This window comes from Theropithecus gelada, chromosome 8 (genome assembly GCF_003255815.1).
Source record: "Theropithecus gelada isolate Dixy chromosome 8, Tgel_1.0, whole genome shotgun sequence".
Lineage (NCBI taxonomy): Eukaryota > Metazoa > Chordata > Mammalia > Primates > Cercopithecidae > Theropithecus > Theropithecus gelada.
Genome location: NC_037676.1, coordinates 135387361 through 135406320, shown reverse-complemented (window position 1 = coordinate 135406320; position 18960 = coordinate 135387361). Strand labels below are relative to the sequence as shown.

Here is an 18960-nt window from a genome sequence, read left to right as displayed (position 1 = left end):
GGGTTGTACTGGCATCTAGTGTGTGGGGGTCAGGATGCTGCTGAACATCCTGCAGTAGAAAGGGGAACCCCACAAGAAAGAAAGATCCAGTCCAAAATGTCCAGATGAGGAGGCTCAGAAACCTCCCTAAGTTATGTACTTGCTTCACCTTTGAAGGTAGCACAAATCAATTTCAGAAGCAGCGGCTTACAAGAGTGGGGCCCTGCGTGTGCTGACGCACAGGCTGTGTGTTTAGAGAGGCGGCTCCCACCAGGCAAGAGTCAGATAGACCTCGGTGACCCTGGGCCACCAGGTTTTCAATTCCATCTCCTTTATGGAGTAAAGGTGAGATACTCAGTAGTTCTTTTATCTCCTTGAATCTCTGTCATCCCAGCTGAGAAGTGGGGCCAAGGGTCCCTACCTGGAAGAGGTTTTGTAATGACCAAGTTTAATAACACCCATGGGAGTCCCTCAGCAAAAGGGGTGCCCGTCTTCCTTTCCTGGTCATTGGGATAAAAACCTTTGGTGCATCTGCTGGGTGCTAGAGTCTTCCCAGGTGAGGCTCTGTAGTTGGGTGGGGCACTGTGGGCATCTTGGGGGCAGATGAAGCCAACTGAGATTCCTCCCGTGCACCTTGAGGCATTGTAAGCAGGACAGGGACAGGATCAAACCTATGGGAAGCATCATGCGCTGGCAGGCCTGGGGCGGGACACTGCCCAGTAAACTGCCAAGGAGACAGGGCCAGGGCCTGAGTCTGTGCCAGAGAGGAGGACCTGAGCTAAGGTTGAGCTGGAGTTCGTCTTCCGAGTGGGGCTTCCCTTGGTGATGCTGCCTTCTCTCAGGCTCAGCTCTCACCCCAGCACGCAGGTTGTCCTTAAGGTCAGATAAGGCAAAATTAAGGCAAGAACCTAGCCGTGAGCTCTCTCTGCAATGCGATCTAGCCCAGTCCTGACTTGATTATAAGCCTCTCAGGGCCAGGGACTGGACATCTGTGAGTTCTTATGGTCCAGCCCAGGGCAAGGCCTCCCAAAATAGCTGCTAGCTATTTCATCTAAAGTGGAGATCTCCACTAGAGGGAAAATTAAAGCCTTTTAGTCCCCAAGATGCAAGTGGGTGGCACAGTTTTATTCTGAGCCAGTGACCCTCCAATTGGAAACCTCAGGCTCCTGAGTGGAGAGACCAAGCAGGGCAGTGGGTCTCCAACACCTTCCAGCCCATCCCTTCCCAACAGGCTCCAGTTCAGCAAAGGATGCTGAGCCTTGACACTGGCTCTGTTCCCAGGCACAACAAGCAAATGGTCAGTGTGGGCCTCCCGGAAGGAGAGAGAAAAGGAGGCACAGAATGCTGAAAGCACTTGCATCCCACCCATTCTTCCCAATGGGAGCAGGGAGCCCTCGGGAAACCAAGACTCATCGCCTGTGAGGGGACTCAAAGGTGACCTGAGAGCTGGAGTCCCCACTGTGGTCTCATCCTAGGGAGCTCAGAAGGAAGAAAGGACTGGAGCCCTGGTTATTTCCTTATTTCTATTCAAACATCATTTCTTGTGCATCTGCCGTGCACTTCTGTAAAAGTTCTCAGCCTCAGTGAGCTAATGCAGTACTAGGAGAAGGAGGCGGTCTGTCCTGACAACCCCCGGGGCAGGGGGCATGCTGCAAGAGAGGGACCCTGAGGACAGGAGGGCCTGGGGGCCGCGGTCTTTAGCCATCTCGGGGTGGGGGTTTGGGCAGCCATCCCCAAGTGAGAGAAGCTTGAGCGTGAATGGGGAAAAGGCATGTAAGCAGTGGATACAAGAAACAGCGGGCCCCAGAGAGAGGGAGCAGGGCTGTCAGAGCTTGGGCTGTTCCTGTTCGGGGAGTGGCATCAGCCACAAAACCTCCCCACCTCCAGGCCTCTGCTTCCCTTGTGCCAGGTGAGCCTGGGCTGCAGGGTGGAATCAGCTGAGGGAGCTTTGAAAAATGCTGCCCACTATGGGCCCTGTGTGTCACCTACCCTTTAAATGCCCCTATGTGCGCTTGATGGACAGCCAAGACTGGGGGCACTGGGCTCAGTGAACGCGAGGCCAGGAGTGTGGAAGGCTGTCCTGGGCACTCACTGAGCAGCTGCATCAGGTGGAGCGTGCACCAGGCACCTCTCGCAAGTGCTTCGTCTCTGCCCTCTGACAGCTCCCTCGTGGTCTAGGAAGAGCCAGAGTCACCGCTCATGTCTCCCATTGACCTGGGGTTTCATGGCAGCAGGGTCCATCCCACATGTCCCCCAGGGCTGCCCCTCAGTAGGGAAGCTCCCCATGCTGTAGGCTGAATGAATGATGCAGAGGAAACCGCAAGCACTAAGCCACATTCATGACCTGAACATCAACTAGGTCCGCTCCAAAACATAGCAGTAGGAATCTGCACCCTCCTGCAGCTTAGCTTACCGGGTGGCATTCTCCAGTGCCCGGGAGAAGGAGGCGTAGTCGTCCGTGGAGTGCTCCAGAGAGTAATACCATGTAGCAGCAGCCTCGACGCGGGCATCTGAGTCCTCGCCGCCCAGGGAATTCTGCAGTGCCTGGTAAAAGGCTGTTTTGCTACTGGTCCGGCCTTGACTTTCCTCAAATTGCTAGAAAAAAGAAAAAAGATATGAAATTCCCCAGCTGGATTCTGAAAGGTCCAAGTCAGTGTCCCTCAAACTGTTGCTCTAGAACTTTCTCTCTGGGAAGCAGTGGAGCATGGCATTAAACACAAGTAGAAGCCAGACTGTCTGAGTGTGAATCTCAGCTCTGCCTCTTCTAGCTGTGTGTCCTGAAGCAAATGGCTATCTCCCTCTGTGCCTGCCTTCCCCATCTGAAAATGGGAATGCCTACCACATAGGATTATGGCAAGTAGTTAAAATGGTACCTGGCACTTAATAAGTGCTCTGTTAATGTGAACCATTGTTGCAGTCTGACAACAGGTCAAACACCCGAGTTTCACTTGCTTTACTGGGCTCCTTGCTCAGCCAACTCGTGAGTAACTGTGGTCTGGTCATGTTAGGAGAGCTAAATTCAGTTTCATTCATGGACTCAGTCACTCGTCATATGAATGCTTCATGCACACCTTTATACAGATAGTCACACTCTTCACCAGAGCCAGCAGTGCCCCAGGCTTGGAGAAACAGCCACGAACATGCCGATCAAGCTCCCTGTCTCTTGGGGCTCACGTTCTAGTGGGCAGAGGTGGAAAATGAGCAAATAAATGTATGGTATATCAGGGAACAGGTGCTACAAAGAACTATAAGGCGGTATGAGAAGGATAGGGAATGCTGGGGCCAGGGCTATTTTATATAGGATGGCCAGGGAAGGCACGCAGCTCTCTCAGGGATGTGTGTCCAGACGGGAGCAACTTTTTCTATTTTCCTTTCCCTGTCTTTCTCTTTCCTTCCTTCGTGCTTCCCCTTTTCTCTCCCTTCCTTCACCTCCTCTTCCCCTCCCCTTCTCTCCCCTTCTCTTTCCTTCTCTCTCTATTTCTCTCTGAAATTCCCCTCTCTCTCTGTTCATTCCTTGTTTTGGTATTGCTGCTGTCGGCACTGTGGGAGTCTGGAGCCATTCACTGCCTTCCCCCAGGACCCAGTTTCCTCCTTTCTGAAGACAATGGGCAGAGGAAAGTCTGGGATGCAGCCCCAGGTGTGAGGCCCAGCCTCCTGGGCCCCAGCACAGTCTTGTGCTATGTGTTTACATATTTCGAGGACTTTATGTAAACGGTGAAATGTGCTTATCAGCACACTCTGGTGTGTTTAAATTGCTTCTCCAAACATTTACAAGCACACGGGACCTGTGATTAGAATTCCATCAGTGAGCAATCCCTCCTGGGTAAGCACAGCCCCTCCTGGGTGGGCACATCACCTCCTGGGTGAGCACATCCCCTCCTGAGTGGGCACATTCCCTCTTGGGTAAGTACATCCTCTCCTGGGTGAGCACAGCCCCTCCTGGGTGGGCACAGCCCCTCCTGGGTGGGAACAGTCCCTCCTGGTGGGATGGCTTACACTCAGACTGGCCGAATGAGACGCCAGGCTGAACCACCCTGTGGACTAACTGATCCTTCAGGATGACCCCCAAAATAGCATTCATGAATAATGTTCACACTCCATACTATTACCATCTACAATGCATCTGAGAGTTTCCATTCTATTCTATCCTAGCCTAGTCTAGTCTATTCAAAAAATACTCACCTACAACCCATTATGTGGACTCTACAACCTGCTAATAGTTTAGGGAAAAAACTGCATTATATTCTCTGTCCTTTTCTGCCTGGAGTATCTCATTACATAAATGATATTAGTAACCCACTGGCACCCCTCCTGCTATTTCTAAATTTTGTGCTAAACATTTCACATGTATGTTGCAAGGAAGCATCAAAATAACAAGGTGAATTGGGCATGATGTTATCCCATTTTACGAACCATAATTCTGAGGCTGAGAGAACCTACCTAGCTTGTTTAAGGTCACACAGACAGGACACGTGAGGCAAGATTTAACTCCAGGTCTTACTGCTGGTAAGAGACAGGCTCGTTACCCCAGCTATAACTTAAGCAGGACCCCACATCAGAGCTGTGGACACTGGGACCTCAGCCCATGGAAGGATGAGTGGTTTGCCCATGAAGTGCCTGGCCCAGAGCAGTGAAAAGAGCATTGAGTTTGGAGTCAAAACTTAGGGTTCAAGTGCTAACTGCCAAATTTGGGGGGATCTTGGAAAATATATTTTTTCCTCTCTCTGAGCCAGACATCTTCCAAATGTGAATGCATTGTGTGCATTCATATGGGCCCTGTTTTTGTCTCCTGTGAAGATGAAGTGAAGAAAGCAGTCACCTGCTAAGGGTCCTACTCCTAGTCCTGTCTGGTTGTCCATGGGTGCGGGCTAAGAAGAGCCAGGAACACTCAGTGCAAGGAGCAAGGGCCTGGAGCTGGCAACCCAAATTTGGGTTCCAGCTCTTACATTTCCCAGCTGTGTGACTTTGGGTAAGTCACTTAGCCTCTCTAATCCTCAGGATCCTCACAGGGAAAATGGAGTTAAGTAAAATTACTTCACAGCATTGTTTCGAGAATTAGAGATAACGTTTAGAAGCACCTAGCTCAAAGTCTGGCATATACCCTTAATCAAGGAGACCTACTTGTATCCATCATGGGATTCATTGGTTTCAATTAGAAAACTGAAGGATGAACACAGGGCCCCAAACTGCTTTATTAAATGAAGAAAACATTTTAAAAATGCTATGTGTATCTATCTTCAAGGAAGAAGGCTCTCTTGCTTTTATATCTATCCTCATTCCTTCATACAAATAATATGAATATTTGAAAAACTGTGCAAGAAAATATACTAGCTCATTCCAGTGGCTGTCTCAATGCTACGGCCTGTTTTCTCAGCTCTGGGCTGTGAGCAAGGAGATTGGGTGATGAGCAAAGGTAGGTGGGGCCGGCGGAAGGTGCCAAATTCGAAGGCCAAGTACTGCTCACAGATGCTGTGTAAAGAAGGAATCCATGACACCCCCACCACAGATACTGGGTAAGTCTAATGCCCAGGGCTGGAGCGGAAGTGGAGAGAACTCAGTTCTGGGAGCCCAGGAGGGTACAAGGACAAGGGTGCAGTGGCACTTAAGTGAGTTGTTCCCAGGCTGCTTTGCTACATGGGAGGCATAATCTGCCTTCAAGTCTAAACATTAGGGAGCTATGCTGAGGTCTGGGCACCAGGACCTCCAAGTCCCAGCACCCGCTATGTGGCAATCACTGTACAAACTCGAGGGAGTGGCTTCCTCTCTCTGGGCACCATTTTCTCACACATAACACGAGGGGGTCATAGTGAGAGCCCTCGCCAAGATACCAATGCTTCCTGGGCTGCAGAGGAGTAAAACAAGTTCATAAACTGTCTCCTCCCTGTGTAATGTCATTTGCTGGAACTTAGAGGAGACCACCAAGGGGTGAGGATGATGCTGCCTGAGTCACGTCGGCAAAGGGAGTAGCCAAGATTAGTACAAGGGCCACGCACCAAGCACCCATTGTGTGTCAGATACTGTGCTGGGCCCGTGGTGCGCCCTCTCCTCATTCACCCCCATAAGCATCCTGAGAGGGTGGACAAGGAAACTGGCTCAGAGAGGCTAAGTGCTGTCTTACACAGCTGGGTAAGCCATATAGGTGGGCAACAAACCCAGGAGTGCCTTGCCCTTGCCACCCTGACGAGGCGCCACTGGGCCTTCAATTTCTGTGACTCCTGAGAACTAGGCTGCTGAAATATTCCCAAAGTGCCCAGGCCATGTGAGGAGTGCTGTTTCCTCCACACCAAATGTTCTCTCTTACTTTTAAGCCTTTGTGCCTGCTGTTCCTCCTGCCTAAACACCTTTCCCTAGTTTGCCTGGATAACAGCTATTGAACTAGAAGCATGCTTTTAAATCCCATGAGCATTAAAGTAGACTGAAATCTTGATAAAATACAGATTCTGACTCAGCAGGTCCAGAGTGGAGCCCAGGAACGTGCATTTTAACAAGTTCCCAGGTGATGCTGATGCCGTTGGCCTGGGAACTTCACAGCCAGCAATAAGATTACAATAGAACATTCAGGTTTTGCTCAGGGCTTACCTCCTCCAGGAAACAAGACAGATAATGGTTGAAAGGTCAAGCTCCAGAGATAATGGTTGAAAGCACAGAACTGCCTTGTAGTTCTGGGACCCCGAGTAAATTGCTGTCTCTCTCTGTAGCTCAGTTTCCTTCTTTATACAAGGTGGATAATGAAAAATGTCTATTGCATGAATTATTAACAGATTCCAATGAAACATGCATTAAAAGGGTTGAGTACAGTAGTTGGCACATGGTCAATAAATGTGAATGATGATTATTAACCTGTCCCAGGCTAAACCAGGGGCCCCCGTGGCCCTCAGGACCCAGATGCTCTGATGTTAGTTTATTTGCCTATTGTTCCAGAGTACTACATGGCAAAGGGGGCAGGCAGTGTGTCCATAGCCCCAGTGCTTAGTATGGTGGCAGGCATGTCATAGGTGAATATGCATTGAATGAATGACCTCTGTAGAGATAATACAGGTTAGAGGCTGAAAGTAGGATGCTAAAGTCAAACCTCTTGGGTTTCAAATCCCAGAGTTGGAAAGGTCTGGTCTTGGAGGCTAACTGTGCGACTTCGTAGCTGTATGAACTTGGGAAAGTCATATAGTCGCTCTATGTCTATTTCTTCATCTGTAAAATGGGCACAACAAATTACCCTCATCATAAAACTGTCATGAAGTTAGATGAGATGAAACCTATAAAGGGCTTAGCACTGTGTCTATTGTCATTGTTGTTAGATATTTGTAGACTCAGCCTTGAGTCCAATTCAGACAGGTCAGGGAAAGCCCATGTCGTAGAGAGGCCTGAGCTGAGCTTTGTCCCCACTGGGCTTGAGTCCAAACACTTGGAATCCCTTTTCCAAACCCCTGCTAGAAAAAGGAGTGGCCCCTGGGCCGGGCACGGTGGCTCACACCTGTAATCCCAGCACTTTGGGAGGCCGAGGCAGGCAGATCATGAGGTCAGGAGATCAAGACCATCCTGGCTAACACGGCGAAACCCCATCTCTACTATAAAAATACACGCACACACACACACACACACACACAAAGAAAAAAAGCCAAATGTGGTGGCACACGCCTGTAGTCCCAGCTACTCGGGAGGCTGAGGCAGGAGAATGGCATGAACCCGGGAGGTGGAGCTTGCACTCCAGCCTGGGCAACAGAGCGAGGCTCCCTCTCAAAAAAGAAAGAGAGAGAGAGAGAGAAAGAGAGAAAGAAAGAGAAAGAGAGAGAGAGAGAGAGAGAGAGAGAGAGAGAGAAAGAAAGAAAAGAAAAGAAAAAGGAGTGTCCCTAATCAAGGATGGAGTCTCCTTCATGGGTTCTGCGGAAACTCCTAAGATGATCTTTTAGGAGTGCTAGGACACCAAGCCCCTGGGCATTGCAAAAAGAAGTCCCTCTTGCATAAAATGGTCTGGAACAGCTTCACAGCCAGGTAGCTGGAGGGATGGGGCCCAGTTTATGCTCCCACGAGACTGAGATTAGAGTTCCACATTTTATGGGGATCTCAGACACTAATTGGGTGCAGCCTTGCTGACTGGTCGATATTTTGGAGACGATCCAAAAGTTGTCTCCCAAATAGTGGGAGATAAATTCCCAAGCCCCACTGGGTTGCAAGGGAATGTGAAGGGGCACATTTTCAGCAAGACCTGGGACACACATTCCTTCATGCTTGGCAAGGCCCTGAGCACAGATGCCATTGCCAGTTTAATTAGAGAGTCAGCAGGCGGGAGCAGGGACCACCGTGTGACTGCACGGGCTGACTTCCACGAGCTGTAATTACAGGCGGGGTCTGCCTTAGACCGTAGATTTGTTACAGGCAGGAATTACACAAAGGGCTGTCATGAACTGGCCAGTCCTTGCTGTGTGCTTTTGAAGGACTGCCATGAACACATTCTAATGAAAAGGAAGAGCCCCTTGGAAATGCTGAGGGACTGAGCAGGGCCTCAGCATCAACCTGAATGTCTCCGGGCCCAGTGGATTGAATGTGAAATTTGGCATTTGAGAGACTCAGGTTCAAATCTAGCTCTGTTCTGTGCGTCAGATGACTCACCTCCAATGAACAAACGTATTCAGTGGATATGCCTGTCTGTGCCTTCATTTTGGGTCAATAAAATGGGGTTGATGTTAGAATGAGATGCATTAATGATTATAAAGAGGCTGACACATGGGAGACAATAAATATGACTTATCTCTCCCCTCTAGTTAGTAAATGATTAAAAAGAAAATCAGCAAGACAGGTGAGAAACGCCCTTATGTTCACGCCGCGTGGTGTCTGAGAGACATGATGAGAACACATGGCTGCAGGCCCTTGTTGTTCATCTTACTGTCCCTTGGACAACTCTCCTCGGCGTGCCTGAGTGTGCCAGGAGCAGCTCCCGGCGTTTGGGACACATCAGTGAACATCTGGGCTGTTCTCTGCCTGCATGGGGCTTCTACTTCTGTGAGACAGAACATCTATGTTATATGGACTGTCCTGGGGCCATAAGGAACAAGATTAGTGCATAGAGCAGGCAGCCGGAAAGGGGACGGGGCGGGGGGTGCTGGCTGGTGAGGGTCCCAGTTGTGCCCTGGGGAGCTGGGTTAGGCAGTGTGGAGGATGGTTGAGTCTAGACTGGAGAGGGTGGGGTTCAGACATGCGGACAGCTGGGTGAGGGGGTGCAGTGAGGTCCGCGGGGTCAATGGAGTGATGAGGGCAGAGGAGCAGGGGAGAAGCCAGAAAGAACAGAGGGCTGGGTGGCTGGGAGAGCCTCACCCTACCTTTTGCTTTTTTGCTTCAGGCAGGGCCTGGGAGAAGGGCTCCCCCATTCTGGTTTGCAAATGTGATCTGCCAGAGAGCACGGAGCACAGAGCAGGCCAGGCCAGGTGTCCCTGCCTTGGCCCCAGGCACTGCAGGGCCTCAGTAAGGAGCCGACTGGCCCCTCAGCACTGCTTCCCCCTGGCCCTGTCTCCTGCTGCAAACCCCAAGGCCAGTGCACTCTGCAGGCCACACTGCCCTCTCCTCAGGGAATGGCCCATCCTTCTCTTGGACTGAGGGCCCTCCTTCTCTCTGAGGCTCAGCCTTTGCTGCCCACAGCCCTGGAGCCCCTCGCTGGGCAAACCTTCCCCTGGCTCTTTCGGACCTTCAGTGTGCAGCTCATCATGAGTCCCACCCCCACCTAGAGCTAACGTGCCTGCCTGGAGGTCCCCAACAGGAGGTTCTCCTCCATCCGCTTCATCCAGGTGCTCTCAGCCAGATGTGCACTCCAAAACTATGTCTACATGGTGGGCTCCAACTGTCCTACAGCCTCTTTACCATATGGCTGTCTGGCTGCCCCAACCTCCATCAAGGTCACTGTTGGCCTTGCAGAGGTCCACCAGCAGATGCCCCATTCCCCCACCTCTCCATCTCCTCCTCCTAGTTGGCTCTGCCTCAGGCTAATTTCTGGAACCCCCTTCTGCTGTATCTGTCTACTCTTGAAAGCCGAGGCTCCCAGCTGCCACTTCTGTCCCCTTTTCCTCCCCTTCTGTCCACAAATGCTTGTGGGGTGGGGCCATTTCCTCTCCTTGCTTCAAGAATGACCTATTAAGCTAATGATTCCCAAGTCTCTCTTCAGCTTGAACCTCACACCTTCATATCCAAATGCCTCACATCACCTGGAAATCTCTCAGACCCCTCAAACTCAACCTCGGCACAATTTAACTTTGTTATCCATATGTGTTCTTACTCACCTCTAGAACCTTCTTCTCCCGCTATTTCCCTATCCTTAGTGACTAAGACTAGCCTTCTATTACCTGAATGAAACGCAGGTATTTCCTGATTGCTCCTACAATCATTCCCCTCTTCCCCTATATTTTGCTGTAACCTGTTCCTGTAATCTTCCTCCTGAGTGCCACCTGCCCCCACCTCCAGTCCACCCCTGCTGCTGTCCTAGTTCACAACACATCTCCTCCACCACACTGGGGCAGAAGCAGAGATGCTGCTCTTGGCAGGGGCTTAGGGGAGGAAAGCTTTTTACACAGAGAGCCTGTAGTCAATTTTTGCTCATTGATTATGCTCCAACTTTTGAAAAATGGTTGTAACATCACAGATTTGGGAAGAAGGAGACACAGAGCAGAATCCCGACTGGAAAAGTAGGAAGCCTACCAGAGTTCACCTGCTTCTTGCAAGACTATGTGAATGGATGAGTGAATGAATAAACAAATGCCCCAGACTTCTCTAGAGCTCTGAGTCAGATGGAGACACAACACTCCTTTGTTCATTTGAGGGACGTGAATTGAAGACTAACCTAGTGCTGGACAGGAGCTAAGGATTCCAAATGGACATGACATAATTCCTGCCATGCAGCAGAGCTTGGTGAAGTCAGTGGGGACAGCTGCTGAATGAGCAAAGTGCTCTGCAAATCGTGGGTGACTGTTTGCATCCAGTGGAGAGCATCATTCAGTGGAGAGAGGGTGGGTTTGGGAAGCAATGTGAGCATGTCCTCACCTCCCCTCTTCCCCCAGCCTATTCCAATCAGCCTTTCCTTCCCGTCACTCCACTGAAATGGCCCTCATCAAAGTCTCCCATGACCTACAAGAGTCGAATCTCTGCCCTCATCTCTCTTGACTCTGTGACATTTGACCTTTGCTTCCTTTTGGAAATGCTTTCTTTTCTTGGCTTTTGTGATAATCGCATTTTCTTGGTTTTCTTCCAAATCTGTATCTATAGCCCTGACCTCTCTACTGAACTCCCAACTCATATAGTCAGCTGCCAACTCAAGATACATCCCAAATCTGATCATTTCTAACTGTGACCATCCATGTCTGCAACTAATTTAAGTTACTAGCTCAACCCCTGGATTTCCACAACAGAGCCCAATCTGATCTCTACTTCCTGTGTCACATCTCCATAGTCAATTTTCCATATAACTGCCAGAAATGTCCCTTTTTAAACAAATGAATCAATATAATCACCTTCTATTATTAGCTTGAAACATTCCAGTAACTGCCCACTGCAAAGAGAATAAAGTCACTTTTCTGATGGCCTGCAAGATCTCATAACTGGTCATCTTCATCCCTCTGACTTCCTCTCTTCCCAGTCCCTCCACTGGCCACTGGGTCTCCTAGCACTGACCTCCCTGTGACCCCCAAACAGCCAGGACCACTCCTGCCCCAGGGCCTTTGCACTTGCTCTGTACCTCGATCCCCATCGCTGGCTCCCCATTGCTCAGGCCTCAGTCCAGAAGTCCCCTCCTCTGAAAAGCCTTCCCTGACTGCCCCTAAAGTATTTTCCCCATTCCATCACCTCCTCTACAATGGCCCCACTTCAGTGTTCTTCAGGGCACTTCTAAGATCTGAAATGCTTTATTTACTTACATCGTCTGTGTCCTTTCATGACAACATGAACTCTCCGAGTCAGAGGCTTTATCTGTTTGGATTACAACTGTTCCCTCTAAAGCCTAGAGAGAGTCCAGCACACAGGAGCCTCTGAATAAATCTGTGTTGGAGAGATGTTGCATGGATTAATGCTTGAATGACTCCTGACTTCACTGCTCATTATGGTGTTAAGGGACAAGGGCTTACTTCTCCATCAAGGACAGCTGGCTCAGGGGCAAGGGCTCACTGCACTTTTAGGAACTCACAGAAGTATTTTCCTTCTAATTTCTTTTAAAATCAGAAGAAAAAACATAATAATAATGAAAGTATAATAATGAATCCAGCCTGGTTTACATTCTTCTTTATACCAATGCAGTCATGAAATACAATATTTTATTATTTTGGGGGGTACAAGTCAATCCTTCTGATCCTCAGCTTTCTCTGAACCGTAATCCCAGCTCACAGGGTCCCTGGGGAGAACCAGACAAGGTGGCATGTAAGCGTCCGCTGTGAGGGGTAATGTGGGGTTACGGCTCCAGGGTGGAGGGTTTACAGCGTGCGAGGGCAGCCTAGAGCCATGAGACCTACAGGGCTCTCTGGGTGTTGGGAGATACCTCTTTCACTTCTTATAACACTGCAAGAGACAGACAGGCTGGGTCTCACTGTGTCCACTCTAAGGCTAAAAAACTGCAGCTCAGACCAGTTCAGCAACTCTCCTACATCATGTGGCTAAAGCTAAGAATTGTGACCCATTTTTCTGAATCCAGGTCCCCGCGATGCCCTGGGTTCAGATCCTAACACCCTCCCATCCCTGAGTGCTGGGGATTTAAGGCAGCAGTGCCTCCTTTCAGGAAATCACACACACACTGGAAACTCCTGCATGCTCCTCTTACTATAATCTGTCACCAAAGGCTGGATATTCCTGTGCTGGGGCTTGTGCCAGCACCTTGGGCTGCCAGGTGCTGCTTTCCAACTCCCACATGGGCTGCCCTCCCCCCACTGCTCCTCACAGGGCCCCCACTCCACCTGCTCCCAGACGAGGCCGACTCCTGGCCAAGCTCAGGGGCACAGCGGAGGCGCTCTGTTTCTGATTTTTCTCGCCTTCGTTGGAGATGCCTGTGCTTGGAAGGGAAGGCAGAACATTGCATCTTGGAACAAATCTGCTTTTGATCATGCAAATGAATGCCTGGTTAATGTAGGCAGACTGTCAATTTCACCAGTTAGAAAGAAAGAGAAAAGGGGGGGAAATTCCTCATGACAGCGCCTGATGAAGAATTTCAATAGAAAGCTGCTACTTCAGAAAATAAGATCATTTGCCGCGAATGGAGAACATCTCAGGCAGCCCTGATGCTCCACCGGTAGGTTGCTAACTTTGCTGGGTGTCATTAGGACTCCCTGGGTGGGCCATAGGTGGCTTTGGGTGGTATGTGGGGGAGGGTCTTCAGAGGGACTTGACGGATCCCGTACCCACCCTCTGTCTTTGGTCTGAAGGAAATGGGTGGGTCTCTGCTGAGGTGGTGGGTGGCTCCAGGGGGCAGGACTTGGGGTAAGAGGCTCCACTCCCGTCCCACTGTGACTTCCCTGGGAAGCTGCACTGCATGTGTTTGTGAACTGGAATCCAGCTGATACTTATGCAGCTTTGGCATGAGTAGAGAGCATGCATTTGTGTTTACTACAATTTGGAAAATCGGTTTCAGGTCAGCTGAGGTGGTTCAGAGATTGGACGTTCTCTGTATTCCTGTTTTCTGTGTATAATTATCTGAAGAAGGGATAACAGCTTGGGACACAATCTTAATATTAAAATTTAAAAATTAAGTGAAAAAAATGAACACTTATTGAAGCCAAACTATTTTCCAGATATTGGTGTATATTTGAATTCTTGGACATCTTTATGAGGATATTTACTAACCATCTCCCAACTTTACAGTTAGGGAAACTAAGGCTCGGACTCTGGGTAACTTGGATGCTCATGATTGCAATCCAAGGACATCCAGGACACTCTCCCTGCTTTGTTGACAGATGACCGAGGGAGCAGGGTCCTCGTCAGTTCCTGACCGTTGTGTCACTCCAGCTGACAGTGCTGCTATGGGGCCCAACGGCACCTGATCCCCACCTCCTGAGGTCTTGGAATAGACGTCCATCTCTCCATATAGTATGTATCAATGGTGTTTCAGTTATTTGCCTTGTCTGTTATCTGACTGCAAGCCCTTCTGAGGGGAGGAATTCAATTTGTATTTTGTGCTGAAACACCTGGCCCAGCATGACTAAACAAACAGGTGCTAGTGTTACAAAAACATGCTGAACACCCTGTTTATGTGGATGTAGCAGTTTGCTGCAATTGATATGTCCTGTTTCTCAGCCCCAGATGGGGCAGGAGGGACTGGGTGGGTACCAAAGGACAGAGGGTGGAGTAAAAGGCATGGCTGAGATTGAGGTCCTCCAGAACCTGCCATCTTCAGGTCTCCTTGGCTGATGGTGGTTGGACCCAAGTGCCATGGAGCCTTCTTGGGGGAACCAGAGAAATGCACAAGTCCAACTCTAAATTCAGGTCGGGAGTGGGCTGAGATAAGGGAGGGCAATGCAAGGGCACATTGGGTTGAAGTCCAGAAGGAGTTTCCTCATTGTTGGAAGGGTGGGACCGTAGCTCGTAGCTCAGTTTCCACTTGGTTGTCCACTGTGCCCTCTTGCAGTACTGCGTGGGGCAGAATCCTGAGGATCTCTCTGGGTGATGCTTGCATATGGTAGGGATAAGGTGGTGCTAGTGCATCCCTGATCTAGTGTTTAGCACAGATAGGGTCATGGGTAGATCCCACCACCTGCCACCCCCGTCCCTCCCCCACCCTGCAATTGGGGTCAGAGACCTGCAGTGGAGACTTGGCTTTCCAAAGGACTAGTTAACTGACCTAGAGACATCTGGTAAACCCATTAAGCCTTTCTTTCCCGGGAAAAAAAAATGGTATAAAATACTGGTTCATGGTTCCCTACCTCACAGCCATACAGTTGAAATAAAGTAAAGTAAGAGCATGAGTTACTTCACTTAGGCTAGCCCCCAAGGCTATTGAAATTTTAAAATTATAAATAAATCAATAAATGACTATAGAAAAAAAAAGAATGTGGGTAGAATTGGAAAGACCTTTGCACATAGTAGCCCTTATTCTAGCTGGGTTTGTGTACATTTCAGTACCCAGCATACCATTGATGGTAGACAGAAGGCTCTTGGAGGAAAGCCTGGCTTTTCCCAGAGTGCTGTCATGCGAAGAGGATACTTTGGAGGCAGATAGACCTGGGTTTTAATTCTGGTTTCTCTCTGAAAAATAGCAATAATAATCCCCACCTCATAGGGTAATAGTTTTGAGGGTGAATTATTTCATTGAATACTTCTGGGTTAGGGCCCACCACATAGTCAGTTCTTCATAATTTCATTCATTCATCCTAGTGAATGTTTACTGTGTGCCTGTTGTGTGCGATGTGTCTAGCAGAACTAGACACATTTCTAGGCACCAGAGATATAGCAGTTTCAAACATTCTAGTTGGGGAAGAAAGACAATAGACAAATACATAATATGGCAGGAGGTCTGAGTGCTGGGGTAGGGTGCAGAATGTAGGGATAGAGAAGGCTGGGGATATGGCTTCCCTCTGAATCCAAGTGGTCAAGCAAGGTCTTTCTGATAAGCAGACCCTGAAGGAAGTAAGGCAGTGAGTTATCTGGGAAGAACATTCAAGAAGAAAAAACAGCAAATACCAGGACCCTGATGTGGGATGTGCTCAGCCTATTTGAGAAACTCTAAAGGGACAAACCAGTAAGCCAGGAGGGAACAGCAGGAGTTAAGGTCAGAGAGCTAACAGGGGTCACATCAAATAGGCTCTGGCAGTTAACAGAAGACTGGATTTTTCCTCTGCATGAGAGGAGGCCACTGGAGAGAAGGCTTGGAGCAGAGGGTCTGACTTATAAAGGGATTGCTCTGGCTACTGTGCTTCTCATAGATTACAAGAGGCAAGGCAGGTGCAGAGAGACAGTTGGGGACTACCACAAAAATCTCAAATAAAATGGCTGGATCAGGGTGATAGTAGAAGAGGTAGGGGAGAGGGGCTTGGATTTGGGATACAGTTTGAAAATACAGCCAAATGGATTTGCTGATAGAATGCTGGTAGGATATGAGAGAGCAGTGTCAGGCATGACTTTTGGTTTTGAGCCTGAGTACAGAAGGATGAGTTGTTTAGTTGCCAAGTTGTTTACTGAGATAGTGAAGACTACAGAAGAACATGCTGGTTGGGCAGAGGTGGAATCGGCAGTCCACTTTGGGTGTGTTATGGACGAGACACTATGAGATGTGTAAGTGAAGATGTCAAGTGGGCCATTGGCTAAACCAGTTCAGAGTTCAAAGGAAAAGTCCAGGAGGAATAAATCTGGGTGCAGACACATGTTTAGGAGATGACCACATGCAGTGTCACTGAGCTGTGAGCTGGCTTCCAGTCCCACTGTCATGACTCTCCTCCTGCAGGCAGTCCTCCTCACCAATCAGCACCTAGATGAGTTCTCGGTAGGATGCAGGCTCACAAAAGTTGCTCAGTGGCTTCACTAACGCATGTCCCAAGGGAATGAATGAAGAAGTGAAGCCAGAAAGGAACGGTCTAACCAATGAACAAATGTGCTGGGGGAACACTGCCCTGTGGTTGGTATCTGGGATGACTACCATGGAGCAGGGCTAGAAGCTGCTCTGCTGTGCCCTCAGAGAGGTTTCTCTATTTGGGGGTGCCCTACTTCAGTGCTGGCTTCTCCAGTCAGGCCCCTGTTTGGCAGTGAGCCTCCTGCTGGTGGCCCCATCTTTCTTTGTGAGTGAACAAAGTAAGCTTTCCTTAAAAACCTTAGAGGGAAACTCAATGAGAAGAATGCAAATGCATCTTTGAGTAGAGATCCCAGTCCTCTGGATTCAGGTCCCTGGCTGGACTGGTTAAGGAATTCAGGACAAAATTAGGAAACTTCCAGACACTCCTGGGACTCTGCTTGAACCAGGGAAGCCCAAGGCAGCCATGAGCCCCCAGTCATCTCTCTCACAATGAAAGGGTATAATCAGAAAACATGAGCCTGAGCTACCCTCTGAACACCACTGTCCCAGATCTGCCAATAAGGACCACCCCCTCACTCTCCCTAATGGATGGCATTTCCACTGCGTTGGGAGACGTCTGGGAACTAACCACAGGGCCTCCCTCCTCCCTAAGTCCATCAGCCCTTTCTATGCTGATCCCAAGGTTCCTGGGAATATAAAAGTAGTTCTTCCTCTCTTTCAAAAGTCGAAGATGGCCATGAAAAGTTTTCAGTGCATGGACCAAAGAACCAGAGCTGTGAGGACACAGTGTCTTCTGCACAGAGATTGTGCATTCCTCGTAGGAGGGTATCAAATAAGGAGGTGAGTGGGAAAGAGTCCCTGGTCAATGGCCAGCTCCATCTCCGTCTGCTCATGCCTCAGAGTACTGTCTCCAGGGCGGGGAGTGTTTAGGGGCAGCAAGGGAATACTAAGATTAGAACTTCTATTTCTTTCTCTTGCTTTAACATTCTTTTGATTCAATAAAGCATTTATAATAATTCAGTGTATTAGTACAGGAGTACACATGTATATAATTTATACTTAAATAACTAAACTTACTATTTCTTAACTGATGAGGGGCTTGATCAGAAGCAACTTGAAGATCCCTGTTTTAGAGACTACAAACTCCGAGGCAGTGGAGGAGAGTGGCACATTTTCAGTGATTCCTGAATGGTTGTCTTGTCCAATAATAAAGTCTCAGCCCCTCAGGGTAAAGGCTATACTGCATATGAGTGCTTGGCAGAAAAAATGGTGAAATGGTTCAGGTATAAAAGGTATTTCTCCCTGGCTGTGAGTTAGTTAGATGAAAGCTGAGGGTGACTAAGTTTTACTTGACACCACCCCCTTGCAACACACACACACACTCACACATACACTCTCAGAGAGAACTCTATCACTGCTCACATGCCACACCCGCCTTCCAGATAGGAACCTTCAGAAATCAACTTCATATGCAAACCTCACCAACCCTGCTTCTTTCTCTCTTTCTCTACATACACGTGCACACATAAATATATATAATATGTAACATTATGCATGTGTGTATATATACAGCAATAGTAATAATTCATAATACTCTTTCTCCATAGGTAGCCAATGTTAACTGCATGTTGTGAATCTTTTCACCGTGTTATCCTTCTATGCAGAAAAACATACAAATACACACATTTCCAAATATAAAGATACATACAGGTTGGTTTTTAAAAATATGAATGCTATCTTAATTTCACATTCCTCTACATATTTTTTTGTCATTTTACAATGTGTCACAGGCTTCCCTTAAGTCAGTAGAGATAAATCTAGCTCATTCTTTTTAACATCTGCATAATATTTAATAGCTTGTTTGTATCTTAATTTAGTCAACCATTTCCCTATTAATGGACACTTGAGTTGTTTCCAATTTTTTGCCACAAAAATCAATGCCACAATCAATCAATAAACAATGCAATGCGATAAATACTCTTGTATATATATCATGTAAAACTAGAGCTTTTATTGCTGTAGGATAGAGTCCCCAAGGTGAAATATATTACCCAAAGGAAATAGGATTATCCAAAGGAACTCAGGATCCTGTTAGGTTGCGATCATGATTTAGCAAAATCCCGATTAGACTACCTTATATTCAACAGAGCCAACAGACACCCACATTGTGCATGTGCGGGGAAAGGTGCACTCCACCCACGCCCAGAGTTGTCCTCTCTCTGTGCTTGATGCACACTGGGCTTCCCCTCCTCAGGCTTGACCACCTACAAGGCTTTGGCCAAGAGTAGCTTGTCCAAGGCAGGGTGGGGTGGGCAGAGGAGCACGTGCTCGGTCTCTTCCAGGGTTAGCCACATCCTAGTGAGTGACTGTGACTGCTGGTGAGAGCAGGAACTGTGCATTCAAGCAGAATGCAGACCTCACAGCTCACTCCCACTTCGCTGTGCCTCCAGCAAGCTGCACAAAGTTGCATGTTTGCCAGGTGCATGGTGCATGCTCTCTTTACTAAGAAATTTAACTTGGAA

The 18960-nt window shown here is 48.6% G+C and overlaps 2 protein-coding genes across 5 annotated transcripts in view; one reads left to right on the top strand and one right to left on the bottom strand.

Moving 5' to 3' along the window:
* The window catches only part of TG (thyroglobulin), a 275204-nt gene that overhangs the window by 21995 nt on the left and 234249 nt on the right, over positions 1–18960 (bottom strand). The window contains exon 44 of the mRNA XM_025393976.1: positions 2393–2574. Within this exon, the coding sequence (XP_025249761.1) occupies positions 2393–2574 (182 nt within the window). The remainder of the gene's footprint in view (positions 1–2392; positions 2575–18960) is intronic.
* SLA (Src like adaptor) overlaps positions 12254–18960 on the top strand; it is a 66520-nt gene continuing 59813 nt past the window's right edge. For all 4 annotated transcript variants that reach the window (XM_025393982.1, XM_025393981.1, XM_025393978.1 and 1 more), the window contains exon 1: positions 12254–13228. Coding sequence is in view for 2 of the 4 variants with exons in the window: in XM_025393981.1 (XP_025249766.1) it covers positions 13218–13228 (11 nt within the window). In the remaining 2 variants the exon portion in view is untranslated. The remainder of the gene's footprint in view (positions 13229–18960) is intronic.